This window comes from Ischnura elegans, chromosome 1 (genome assembly GCF_921293095.1).
Source record: "Ischnura elegans chromosome 1, ioIscEleg1.1, whole genome shotgun sequence".
Taxonomy (NCBI): Eukaryota; Metazoa; Arthropoda; class Insecta; order Odonata; family Coenagrionidae; genus Ischnura; species Ischnura elegans.
Genome location: NC_060246.1, coordinates 150336328 through 150350523, shown reverse-complemented (window position 1 = coordinate 150350523; position 14196 = coordinate 150336328). Strand labels below are relative to the sequence as shown.

The 14196-nt window shown below is 36.5% G+C and overlaps 1 protein-coding gene across 1 annotated transcript; it reads right to left on the bottom strand.

Moving 5' to 3' along the window:
* Positions 1 to 1947: 1947 nt before the first annotated feature.
* Positions 1948 to 14196, bottom strand: LOC124172324 (probable rRNA-processing protein EBP2 homolog). Its single transcript, XM_046551768.1, has 7 exons — positions 14094 to 14196; positions 13948 to 14003; positions 13785 to 13865; positions 13454 to 13561; positions 13142 to 13372; positions 3097 to 3347; positions 1948 to 2205 (listed from the first exon to the last, which is right to left on the bottom strand). Exons 1-7 carry the CDS (start codon positions 14104 to 14106, stop codon positions 2016 to 2018), a joined length of 930 nt encoding a protein of 309 aa, XP_046407724.1. The 5' UTR covers positions 14107 to 14196; the 3' UTR covers positions 1948 to 2015.

The window sequence follows — 14196 nt, the reverse complement described above, 5'->3', positions numbered from 1 at the left end:
GGATCCCTACCAACATTCTTCCATGAAAAAACAGGTGCAGATTGATGTGAGCCTGACAAACTTATCAAATGGGGTCTTATGGATTAGTGTTTAACAAGAAAGCAAGGTCTATATAATGCAAAATCCTTGTAAACACATACTTCAAGAAGTAAGTAAAGAACAACAATAAGGTGGTAGAGGGAGCTAGAGTTTACATGTGGACACATGGTATTTCACAACGATGCTGAGGATGAGCAAGCTAGAATACACCAAAGAGGGAAAAAAGAATGGGAGAGCAGATATACTAAAGCCTTTAGGAGATGAGATGGGAAGAGAGTGAGAACTTCTGGAGTGATATTTGTAGAATAACTAGCGGTGGGGGGAAGTTTGTGAGGGGTAGCTCAGATTTAAATGGGGAACTGGGTTTGTTAGTGGTAGGTAATGGAAACGATTCTGGTGGTGGAAATAATTAATAAGCATGTCTCACCAACCTTACAGTGGTTTAGGTGTAAATGTCAATCAGCAACTATAGAGGGTACGAGATGTACCAGCAGGATTAAGTGGGAGGGGTATCGAGTAAAGAGTAGGTAACTAGCAGGTAATTGACAGTATATATTGGTGGTGGAAATTCAGCGATGACCCACCATCCCTGTGGTGATTCCAGTGTATGCAGTGACTAGCAACCATAGGAAGGAGGAAGTAGAAGGGGTGTAAGAGCTGCCCAAGGACATAAAGAAATCCATATTCTATTAAAGAGAAAAATCTATTAGTAAAGAGAGAGAGGAAATCAAATACTTTGATCCCCACCTTTCCACTTTCCACAGTGATTGCCGAATGCAGTATAAGCCCAATATAGCACCATCTTTGTTACCCTGGACCAACGTTGTTAGTGGGAAACAGTATGCTGATATGGACGAAAGTATATAGGAGTACATTTTTTTACTTTTGGGGTTATATGAGTTTGTTTTGCCAAAAATAATTGTAACTATTTTAAGCCGAATGCCTGCCTAGACAAAATTATTGTAAAATATTTTGCTTAAGAGGTTGATTTTACAAATAATAAAGGAAAACTCATCATTCTGAATAAATCATGACCCAGTCAATTCATCAAATCACTGAACATTACAATAGAGAGAGAGGCAACACTTGTTATTGTCCACACTTTTTATTTATTTCCTTGACCAGCTTCAAAGCTTTACACTTGTAATCAATAATCTGATAGTGACTGTGATATTCTACATGTATGCAAGAAAGCTGCCAAACTGAACTTCATCAAAAATTTTGAAGTTGGGCATTTTCCAAAATGTATGGATAGATCTGGCGATTGAGGTAGAACCAATGTACTCGCCTCTCCTGGCTGTGCAAGTACCTCCCTGGCCTAAGCCTTTTCCAATGACCCAGACCAGGCCTCCTCATCTTGAACGACCAACCAATACCTTCTATTTACATGTGCCACCCCACTTACCCTTCCCAACTAAGTACATACATACATATTTATTTATGGCTTCCTCCTCATCACTCAGACAGCTCTTGAAAATGACATATTATTTTGGAACCGGCGGAGGAAAATAAAGCAAGAAGTATAGAAAAATACTATTGCTGTCTCTTTATCTGTAATGATGAACTTCCACAAAGTTAAATCACCAACAATTGATCTCTCACTTAACCCTTTCGCTGTGGCACACTCTACGGAAACCTACCCATCACATGCAGCATAAGCGCTAAGCGCATGGCAGGTAGGAAGAAAGGTACGTTCACATCAGCCTACCGTGTGAACGCACCAGGTATGTTCACAGCAGTGAAAGGGATAATATTGTACGATGGGATTTAATATCAATTAGTTCAGGTGCCTTATCAAGGGTACCTATTTTGTTTATTCTGCGGACAAGCTCATAGAAAAAAATAAATATGTACATGGGAGGTAACTGGAAAATGTTGGGACAATCGGCTGCTATTAAAACAATAATGTGCATGTAACGCTATTTATTTATATATAAATATATACAAAAAGTCAATAGTCTTGGTATCATCAACAATTAATTTCTCCTATTTTTCATCTTCTGCCGCTTACTTTTACCCGGGCGTCCTTGAGGTTTTCCTCCTGGTTTCTTGGGTCTTTTATAGTCTGAAATATCAGCAGCACTTTCACGAGTATTAGATTTTTTACCCCTCTTCTTTCCTCCAAAGCCATATTTTGAGTCCTTGTACTTCTTCTTCATTTGTGCTCTAAATTACCAAAATGTATGGCATAAAAGACAAGAGATGTAAGTGAGTTCACACCAGAATCGAACAGGAAAACACAATTAATGTCCACACAAGTGGACAACACAAGAAGTTCTTCAGCAAATATGAGAGAAAATCATGAAGAATTGAGATACATATTTCCAGCGCACAGAGAGATTAATTCTATTGGCTCAATAGAAAAATATCAGCTTATGATAGTGAATAATAAAAAGAGATGATCTGTTCCAAATTAGTACAAGTTTAACTACATTGGTACACATGGTGGGTTCTTAATCACAACCAGGTTAACGTCAGTAAGAATGATGTTAGCTTAAGTTTTTACACATTAATGCAAAATACATTAAGCAAACCAAATAAAAGCTTGCATACACCTCCAATTATAACCACTGATGATAGGTAATAAAAGATGATGAAATAATAAAAATTATGATAAAATAATGTTGTATTTCTCTTAGAATGTAACCAAATAGATTCTATAGTATGCCACTTAATATGCTGCTCACCACAGATTTAAATGGGCATGCAAAAGTGGCCACTCATCAAGCTGATGGTAGAGTGCTCCAAATTTCACCAGGAAATAAATCATTATTACTTAGAAATTTTAATCAAATTATAAGTTTGAGATAATATAATCAATGAATTGATAGCCTTTCAATATTATTCCTCACAAGTACAAATATGTTGTATTGCAAACAATGGGAAAAATTGATCGCAATGAGCTCATCAACATACTGTCGACATTTTTGAACACAGACAAAAAGTGATTGATACACCAGCAATAATCAACCTTCCAAGGAATGGACTGGAGAACTCCTCCATGACCCTTGAAACATACTAATTGAATTGTAAATCACAATAAAATGTGTAACGCACCTGGTAATGCTTTTGTTTTTCCCCTCTGCTTTCTGCGGCTTTTTCGCTTTCTTATCATCCAAAAAATCTAAATCATTTCTGAAACCTTTTCTGTACTTCTTAACTTCTTCTAACAATTCCTTTTTACTCTTCTGCTTTTTCAGTTTGTTTTCAATTTGGGCTTTCTTAGCAAATGTCTTCTGCTGCCGCAACTGACGTATTTTTTCATACCTTTCTGTTTCAGCCTTCTTTTTCATCAAAACCTCTCTCACCTAAAAAGAAAATAAACCTTTCAATTACATAAAATAGTCATATGACAAATTGCAAGTAAAAATTATGCTACTCAGCATGGAAAATGTGGGAATTGATATTCATCTGAGATGTGAGGCTAACAATTGTGACTACAGGACTTAAATAATAATAGAATAAACTGTGATTAGTCAGTTTGACTCTTCAATTCTGGGCCAGGAATCGGAGTTGAGTACATAAAAATATGAAAAATCCATCCCAATGCTTATAATAAAAGTACTAGTTGTCATAGCATTACACACAACAGTACTCAGAACAACCGTATTTTCTCATCATACACTCATTATTATGATATTCATACCTCCTCTCCAACTTAACATGTAGCTTCTAACTTGGGTATAACTAAATACATGCAATACACTCCCGATTATTGGGGCTAATGATGGGGACAGACAGAATCGGGAAACACGGATAATCCAATCTTTCACTCGAATGTCTTGTAATGCTCACAATTTACGTAAAACAAAAAATATATTATTATTTATGCAGTTATTCTGTTATTTAAGAGCGCTTCCCAGACTCAATGAGGGCTTTCTTCGCCAGTTGGCGATCTTTTTAGCGGCGAGAACATGGTTGTACTTGTATTATTAATGCTCCATGTAAGACCCGGTTTTGAAAACCACACATCTGTGGCTCTATGATCACGGATACAGAAAAGTGGTTTGCACGAATGCTTCAAAACCACTGCTCGACGTCGGAAACCACACTGTCAGGCACCACGCCATGTAGTCGCGTTTCGCACAAGTTGCCCAGGTTGCAACTGCTGCACGACACGTATCCGTGATCAAGGAGCACGGTTGTGCACTGCGAGGCTTGGAAAACAGGAACACGGTGCTCCCGTGAATGCAGCTAGCTAAAATTGAACAAGAGTGAAAATCGTGAACGGATAATCCACCACCGGATAATCGGGAGTCTGCTGTACATATTAACAAAAATCTTTAAAAAGAGAATTGTTTAACCTGCTAACTAATTTTTTCTGTGAAAATTGTGCATTGGACAAGTGTTTTTCTAAAATAATGAGATAAATTGGACCATAATAAGTATTTTTTTCCAAAGATCATTTCACATCAAAATGTGGTTCAGATACAGCAAAGAATCTAATTTTCCACTAACTCAGAATTGATATTTATGGGAAAGATGTTGAATATTGTATCTAAGAGATCTAATCTGTTTATTAGTTACTGTGTTTGAGTTGAAGTAAAAATAATATTGTCCTGTGCGTTGTGTGAAGTTATTAGTAAAATAATTACAGAATTACTGGTAGTTTCAACAGGTCATGGACCCAGACACCAGTATCCACCGAACGCTTAGATTCTGAGGAAAACGTAAAAAAAATAGAAGAAAGAAAAAAGATAAAATTGGTGTTTAAAAAAAAACTAAAAGAAGATTGTAAAAATAACGCACTCGGCAACAATGACAGAAGATCTATCGAACATTCAAATACTAAAAGGAGCTGAAACTTTCGAATTGTGGAAGTTCCAAATACGAATATTCTTCCGAGCAAGTGGCCTACTGGACGTGGTCGACGGAATTCAACGTCTGGCTGATGTGAAAAATGAAAAAGACGTACGTCACTGGAAGATGTTGGACGCCAAGTCACAGAAGTATATAATAACGACTACAGTAGAATCCTGATTTAAGGTTTTTCAGGGGGGACAAAATTTAAAACACTAAATGCGGAAAAACACTAAATGAGGACCTGCCATTTTTTTCAGGTTTTAGGGTCTGTAATGATTTGAATTACTTTTTATGAATAAAAAATATTATTTTAAGTAACTAAAAGGTGCTGAATGCAGCAAAAAATTCTTTAATGAATGTTCTCTGCCCTATGAAGGTTGGATAATACTTTTCAGGAATCAGCTAAAAAAATGGGTAGTAAAAATAAGTAATGAGAGGATGACAATTGTTTTAATGAAACAACATTTTAAGAAAATTCTAATAAACATCAACTTAAAAGCATTCCCACACGGATTATTATTGTGGACATTAGTGATTCCATTTTTATGCATATTTCAGTGGTCTTGATGAAATTTAGAATTTTTCTGTAAAAGTGATATGTAGGCGACAATAGCATTTCTAATACAATAAGAAAAGGTGTAAGTAGCTACTCGAAAAATCATGAGGAATGAGTGAAATAAAGGGACAGCAGAAGATCGCTAATCCCGAATTCTCAACTACCGAATATCTAGTAAAAGGGAGGTTTTCTGGAATTTTGCCAACTAAACGTTTTCTGTTGCCTCGGCGAAACAAGGGATTTATGAGCCTTTAAAAAGCCTCCTATGCGCACATTTTGGATTTCGAGATCATCCAAAAAAGTAGAATCTTATTTTAGTATGCGTACAAGTCGATGGTGATTCAACTCGATGATAACACCAGATTCGTTGTAAAATATCCGCGGCCTTATGCAGGTCGAATGGAGCCGGGAGAAGTTGCTTACGCGGCGCGCTGATCACCTTGACTCCGACTCGCCTTGTTTCTCGGCAGCTTTTAATAAAATTTGGTTGGACCTTGAATAACGATTAGCTGAACTCTGTTAAGTGAAAAGGTTTAATCTTCAACAGAACTGGATTTCATCTGAAAAATTGTCAGTGCCTCTGGAGTTTGGCAATTTCGTCAGGGTTATGATGTCGAAGTCAACCACCAATGGATACCTGCCGGATTTTCGTATTTTTCCGCGCTCATATCTATTTTACCGTGAGTATGCGGTGATTTTTTTTCCAGCATGAGCGATTTATTTAGAGTCATGGACCGTGATAGTTCGTCAAAACTCCGATTGTCATTCTCTTTTGACATTAATTAGCACCAGCTAAATATTTTTTAATCGACAGCGATATCAAGCAGCCGCATGTCGATAAATTGGCTCCGGGATATCTAAATTACGATGTAAAATAAGCTCTTATAAAAAATTTTTTTTTTAAAACCAGCCTTTATATTTAGATTACAGGGGATGAGCAACGTTTATATATGACACAAAGCAAAAAAACTCAGTGACCCCGAAAAACCAAAAGTGACGTATTAAAAAAGTCACTATATTTATTAAATTTTCAGTGAATGGTAAGCCTCCTATGTTTCAAAATGCCACCCCTATGCTTTTAAATGCCTACTATGTGGATATGCCTAAAGTGGATAACTTTTACTGTGGTCGCAAAACACGAAAATCGACCATTTGGAACTTCTTAGATCAAAAACATGTTTTGGGGGGCTATAGGTTGACTGGGGGGTGGTTAAAGGGGGGATGGAGAGAAAAAGTTATATTTTCATGTATTGTCATCGGAAATGAAGAAGTGTGCAAAATTTCAGCGTTTTTGCTTCACAGGAAGTGAGTCAAATTTGAGTTACAAGATTTGTACCAGACAAACAGACAAACAAACAGACAAACAGACAGGTTGGTGAGCTGATATAAAGGCTGGAATAATGTTGTTCCGTAGGGAAAGAATACTCTCACTCACGGTCATGACAGGGGAAACACTTCCTCTGTTCTTTCGCTGTTCCTCCGTGGAAACTGACCTTGGAATGGATTATAGAAAGAATCTTCTAGTGAACTGCGCAATTGATATTGGGCCTCCTCTTTTGAACAGAGAAAGTAGCCGACTGAAAAAATATTGGGCTAATAATCGACTGTCCGTAGGGAGTAGAGTTGAAAGGGGCATAAGCCATCAATTGAAAACATAACGAGAAAACCATTATTGTAGCGGCCCTCGGAGGATAACTCGTGTCATCAGTCGTCACGTATCATCGAAGTCAAGTTCAAGAAGTGAAGGATAAGGTAGTTCGAGGTTATTAAGGGATGACTTTGCTCCATTAGATCGGATCTGATACAAAAAGTGCCTGGTGGTTGGATCAGAAGAGGAGCGAAACATTACGAGAAGACAAATCACCCAACTTGCGAGTTGAAGGTCGCAGCACTGCGCTCGCGGAAGAAAGCAGTTGAAGAAGCGTTCCCCGGTAGATTCTATCGACTCTTGGTAAACTTTCATGAGACTGTTCTTGTTGATGAGCATAAATTCGAAGACTTGGATGAACCGGCATGAAAAAACGTTAAATCGGGCAAAAAAATCTTGAGCGGGACATATTTTTACGACCATAAATGCGGAAAAACGCAAAATGCGGAAACACTAAATACGGATAACTTTTACATTGTCCTAATAGGGTATGAATCGGGACCCAAAAAAATAAACGCTAAATGCGGAAAAACGTTAAATGCGAAGACGTTAAATCCGGATCCGACTGTATTGATAAAAAGATAATGGTGCATATTATGTCTTGTGTCACTGCCCATGATATGTTTAAAACTCTGACGAATATATACGAACGTGATACAGAGCAACAGAAGTGTAATTTACTGCAACAGTTCTACAATTTCTGTTTCGAGAAGAGTGCCGACATAATGACGAATATTTCCAACATCCAATCAATAGTTCACAAACTTAAAATGCTACAGCAAAATATTGATGAAACCATGTTAATAACGAAGATACTTAGTGTGCTGCCCACTGATTATCAAAACTTCAGCACGGCATGGGAGTCTACCGCGAAAGACGAAAGAACAATTGAAAACTTCGTAGCGAGATTGGCGGCAGAGGAACAAAAATTTAAAAGCTCTAACGATGAAGTAATACAGAACTCAGCATTAAGAGCGGAAACGAAATACTCGAGGAACCAAAATAAATGTAATAGCAAACCATTGTTTTGCAGTATTTGTAAGAAAAACAATCACGAAGAAAAGAACTGTTATTTCCGAGAAAGATCGAAAAATCAAAAAGTGTGTCATCACTGCAAGAGACCGGGACATTTTATTAAGCAATGCCGTTTCCTGAAGGATGAAGAAAGGAAAGATAAAACAAGCAAAAATGCATTCATTAGTTCTACTGCATTTTTAAATGAACGAGTAAATGAAGAAATTTGGTACTTAGACAGCGGAGCCAGCGAACACATGTGCAATGAAATTGGAATATTTAAGGAATATCAAGAGATTAGCGAACCCAAGAAAATAAAAATTGGAGACGGATCAACTCTGGATGCGGTTGGTTGCGGGACGGTAAAACTTCTGGCGAACAACGGTGAAGAATGGATGGAAACAATCCTTAATAATGTCTTGTATGTGCCTGAACTTAAAACTAACCTTTTTTCTATGGGAATAGCCCTTGATAAGGGATACAAACTGGAGTCTGATGATAAGAAATGCGTATTGAAGAACATGAACAATAAAATTTGTGCACAAGCAATTCGATCCGGTAAATTATACGTAATGGATTTTCGAACAACCAGGCAATCAACTGGTGAGTTATATTTGGCAAAGAAATCCGAAACTTTGCAGGAGTGGCATAATAGATGTTGTCATCAAAACTTCACCTTAGTGGAGAGAGTTTTAGAAGAAAATAAGATTCCATTTATAGAAAATAACCTCAAGTTTTGCAGTTCCTGTGTAGAAGGGAAATATGCAAAAAGAAAATTCACTCCAAGCAGCAGTAGCTCTAAAAGCATATGTGAATTAATACATGCAGACCTATGTGGACCGATGGAGACAGAGTCGATTGGAGGAAGCAAGTATTTTCTGTTATTGAAAGATGACCTATCACACTTCAAAGTAGTATATTTTCTCAGAAACAAAAGCGAAGTGAAAGAAAAGCTGAAAGTTTTTATAAAATACGTAAAAAATCAGACTGGAAAAGGGATTAAAATTTTTAGAAGTGACAATGGATCTGAGTTTGTAAATAAGGAAGTAAGAAAAATATTTGAAGGTGAGGGCATTTGTCATCAAAAATCTGTGCCCTACAATCCTGAGCAAAATGGGAAAGCTGAACGTGAGATGAGAACTTTGGTAGAATCAGCTAGTACAATGTTGTTGAATAAGAAACTGAGCAAAGAATTTTGGGCCGAAGCAGTTAATACTGCAGTGTATGTGATCAATAGAACTGGAACAAGCTCAATAAAAGGCAAAACTCCTTATGAGTTATGGTTCGGTAAACCTTTTGGAGATTTTGAAAAGCTCAGAGTTTTTGGATCAGAAGTCTATTCTCATGTGCCATCTCAGAAGAGACAAAAGTGGGATGCCAAGGGAAAAAGAGGGATTTTTGTGGGATATGAAGATTGTTCAAAAGGAGTAAGAGTATTTTTTATGGATAAAAGAACAGTTGAGGTAGTTAGAGATGTAATCTTCATTCCTGAAATTCAAAATAACTTCAAGGAAGAGAAAGAAATTAAAAAGACCATAAAAAGAGCAAAGGTAGAAAATCAAGATGAAGAAGATATAGTACAAGAAACAGACGGTGTAACAGCTGGAAGAGAAGAAGAAGATGAAGGATTACACTACAATCTTAGAGATAGAAATAAACTTAAAGCACCAGATAACTTGAAGGAATATCAATGTAAAATGGCTTTAATTTCGTGTAATGAAGCTGTAACTGGACAGGAAGAAGATAAATGGATAGAAGCAATTGAAGATGAAAAATCATCGTTGATGAAAAATGAAACATGGAAATATGTCAGTCCTCAAGATGCCAAAGGGAAGAAAATTTTAACCAGTAAATGGGTATTCAAAATTAAAGAAGATGGGAGATACAAGGCTAGATTAGTAGTTAGAGGCTGCGAACAAGAGAGAGGAATTGACTATGAAGAAACCTTCAGACCAGTGGTGAATACAACATCACTAAGGATACTGTTTGCCATTGCAGCTAAAAATAATTACAAAATGAAGGCATTTGATATTAAAACAGCTTTCCTTTATGGAGAACTAGAAGAAGAAATCTACATGCATGTGCCAGAGGGTTTTAGTGTCAAAGATAAAATTTGTCGTTTAGAAAAATCCTTATATGGATTAAAACAAGCACCCTTGAAATGGAATCAAAGGTTGAAGAAGTTTTTACTGAACAGAGGGCTTTTTCAGTTGACATCAGAGCAGTGCGTATTCAGAAATGAGAAAAGAACTCTGTATTTAGCTGTGTACGTAGATGATGGGATCATAATAGGAGAAAATGAATCTGATATAGACAATTTATTAGATAGTTTAGGAAAAGAGTTTGAAACAAAGACAAGAAATAATCCAAAGGTGTTAATTGGCATAGAGGTAACAAAAACTAAGGACTCTATTTTCCTATCTCAGAAGGGGTATATAGATTATATATTAGATAAATTTGAGATGAAAAATACCAAGGGAGCTGATACACCACTTCAAATTGGGAAAAGAGTTGACGAGCAGGAAGAAAGGGATAATAGTGTTCTCAAGTTTCCTTACAGAGAAGTGGTTGGTAGTCTTTTATATTTGACGAATAAAACAAGACCTGACATGGCTTTTGCAGTCAACTATGAAAGCATAAGTCTAGTAAATCCAACAAGAACAGACATTGAAAATGTAAAAAGAACATTGAAGTATTTAAAGAATACAGAGAACCTGGGTATTCGGTACAAAAGAAGATCAAACTTGACTCTGACTGCTTATACTGACTCTGACTATGCAGGTGACTTAAAGACTAGGAAGAGCACAAGTGGATACGTCCTGATGTTCTGTGGAGGTCCAGTAGCCTGGTGGTCACGTAAACAACCAATTGTGGCTCTCTCCACTACAGAGGCAGAATATATTGCAGCAGCTGAATGTGTGAAGGAAGTCATATATGCAAAAACCTTTATTGAAGAATTGATTGGTAAAGAATTGAGTGTAAGTTTACATGTGGATAATCAAAGCACTATTCGACTAATTGAGACTAGACAGCTTAATAGACGAAGTAAACACATTGATGTAAGATATCATTTCATTTCCGAAAAGGTGTCACAAAAAGTAGTGACTTTAAATTACTGTCCAACACAATATCAGTTAGCCGATATATTTTCAAAGCCCCTCAATAGTATCAAGTTTCATGCACATAAAAACTTAATACTGTCAAGTAATTGAAGGAATTTTAATTTTTGCTAAAACGTAAATGTGTGATTAATTTGTTGCATTAAGGTTATAATTATATGAATTAATTCTGTGATGTAATTTTCAAGAAAAGTTTTATGGTGTTGAATGATGTAATTCGTTTTCTGTTGTTTCCAAAAAAAAAAAAAATTAAGAGAGAGTGTTGAATATTGTATCTAAGAGATCTAATCTGTTTATTAGTTACTGTGTTTGAGTTGAAGTAAAAATAATATTGTCCTGTGCGTTGTGTGAAGTTATTAGTAAAATAATTACAGAATTACTGGTAGTTTCAACAAAAGATAGCATGTACGTACAGGGTGAATGGTGTTGCCTAAAACGATCAATTAATCATATTTAGTGATATGCAGTTTGCCCACATGGTTGTCTGTGTCCAAGCACCAGAGGACCAAAGATTAAAAAAAAAAATTGCACCGTACCTGTATCTATTTTCCAATGGGGATTCCCAGGAGCTTCTCCAGGGATTTGAACCCAGGATGCTTCAGTCCATGCCCGAGTTATACAGGTATTAGATCACTACGAGCCCAAATAATCGAATTTCAAAGCAACATAAAAATAAAATATTGAGTTGTAATATGTTCCCTGTTTTTGAAAATCATCTTTTTCTTAATTTTTGAGGTAGGCACCCCAAATCCGATTAAATTACTGTATTTCTCTGAGCATACTCTCCCCCCTAATTTTGAGGCTTCAATTTCGGGAAAACTAAACAAAAAATGTATTTGAATAAGTCCCCCCTTCACTTTTACCATGGGCAGTTTTGGAGGAAAAGGGGGGATTACATTCAGATAAATACAATAATAATAAATCGTTAACTTGTGGAATGTCCCACCTAGTTCCCATAAAGGGATCCCACCCAGACCCTATAAAAAATAAATTTCTTATATATTAGATATTAAGGATAAAGGGATAATATTTTCTACTATATTTGCCACTAGTTCCTAATCATGGACTTCAATTTCAAGTTCCAATTGTGACATGACCAATTTTAGATCTAATGCTAATTAGGAACTGGTTTGAAAATCTTGATAGGGCTAGGTCAATTGAGACCTTTCTATTTTTGGATTTTCAAAATGATTTAAATGCAGGGCCACAAATAAGTGAGATGCATGATTTGAGTTATACCAAAGAAATTCATTCGGGGATTATTTTTACAATGTAAAGTACACACAGATGGAGGGAGGAGGCTGACATAAGCATAGGGGGGATGAGCACCCATGTTTTCAAAAACATAAGATACAAAGAATTTTCATTCAGATTAAACAAATAAGATGATATCTGAATAACGATAAAAATTTAGAGCATGCAAACGCAAAATAACATTGAATGTGACTTTTATAAAAAATGAGATGATCTTATATAAAAGTTTATTATGCAAGACTTTCCCTTACAGGAAATCACACTGCTTACAGAGAGCATGGGCTCTATACAAGCTACTCGCCTTGAGCTTCAACCTCAACCCCAAAAGGGTACATATACCTCCTCCTGGAGGTATATGTACCCTTTATTTATTTACATATTTTATGGTGTATTTAAAAAAATCTATTTATATAATTATTTATAAATAAAAGTGTCACCTACTCGCAGTGAAATTCTGTAATAAAATGTGTACATTACATTTTTAGCGGAACATTATTAGTTATATAAAAATATGGCGGGACACCGGAGGAAAAAAAGGTTTGGAACCGCTCGTTTAGAAGCACCGGCGTGACACATCCACAAATGTTTTACCTTCTGAGGGCCACTTACGGGTTACAACACCCTTGATGATACGATAGGGCTTACAAGAGAGACAAAATCAACAATCGAATCTCAATTGATTTTTCTCCCACACACAATTATTATTACCTTCTGCATATGATCGTCAGATTTCGCCATTTGAGCAAAATAATCACCAGGCCTCTTCGTTGGTACTCCCAATTTTTGGAGCTGAGGAATACCAGCCAAAACTGCAGATTGGGCTTGTCTATAGAATCCCGTTTCGCGACGAAAATCATTCAGAGCTTTGTCATCTTCCACACCGATGTTTTTCTTGTCTTTTTTAATAAGATTTTCTCGTTTCCGTTTTTGTTCTTCCAACTATATACGTAAAAAGGCATACTGCATTAATAACGGTGAGATCATTAAAAATAGCCACGATATAGATTGAGGAGTACTTACTTCCACTGCCAACTCTGGAGCCAATGGGGCAGGAGAATTCTCCAAATCAAGCCGTTCAATCCACGGTAATTCTAACTTGAACTCAGCTAATTTCCTTTTCAATCCAGCCTATAAATACGGAAAATGTGGTTGGTTTGTTAACCGTGCAATTATTGAGGTTCAAGTCTAAGGTCTTAGCAATAAACAAGCTCGAACAAAGAAAAAAGGGAAGTAGTTGATGCTATATTGCAGAAAAATAACACGCAACATTAAAATTTGGAGGCAGAGAATTAGAGTCTGCACGAGCGACAACACGTTGGCAAAGAAAATTTCTAACGGCCTGTCAACTTACCACGTCATTTTTGCACTCCTTCTTCTCTTCGATTACATTTAAACCAGGTTTTAAGAGACCTTTACTGAAAGCCTCCTGAATCTGCGAATGACAAAAAAGTTAATCAACGACTATTTTCCCCATAGGATACACGTCCCAAGATGAAATTACTACCCTAACCTACCTCTCCATCGGAGTCGAAGCCTTCGTCTTCCCAATCGGAATCTTCCATTTTCAGCCCTTAAGTTAAAATTTAAATAGAAAAATACTCGTACTCAGCGATAAATTAAAATTATATACCCATCAAAATCAATATCCAGCGATAAATACCAAAATTATTCATAACACGTGTTTCCACGGAATTACAGCGTTGTGTTTACTGCTGTCCTGTGCACGCCGTGTATTGCTTCTCATTAGTCAGTTGTTTGGCAAT

Bases quoted from the DNA above. Each gene is read 5' to 3' on its own strand.
- LOC124172324 (XM_046551768.1), bottom strand. The intron at 13,562-13,784 runs GTAAGTTGACAG...CCGTATTTATAG, and splicing joins AGGAGTGCAAAAATGACGTG to GCTGGATTGAAAAGGAAATT. The intron at 3,348-13,141 runs GTAATAATAATT...TTTTCTTTTTAG, and splicing joins CTGACGATCATATGCAGAAG to GTGAGAGAGGTTTTGATGAA.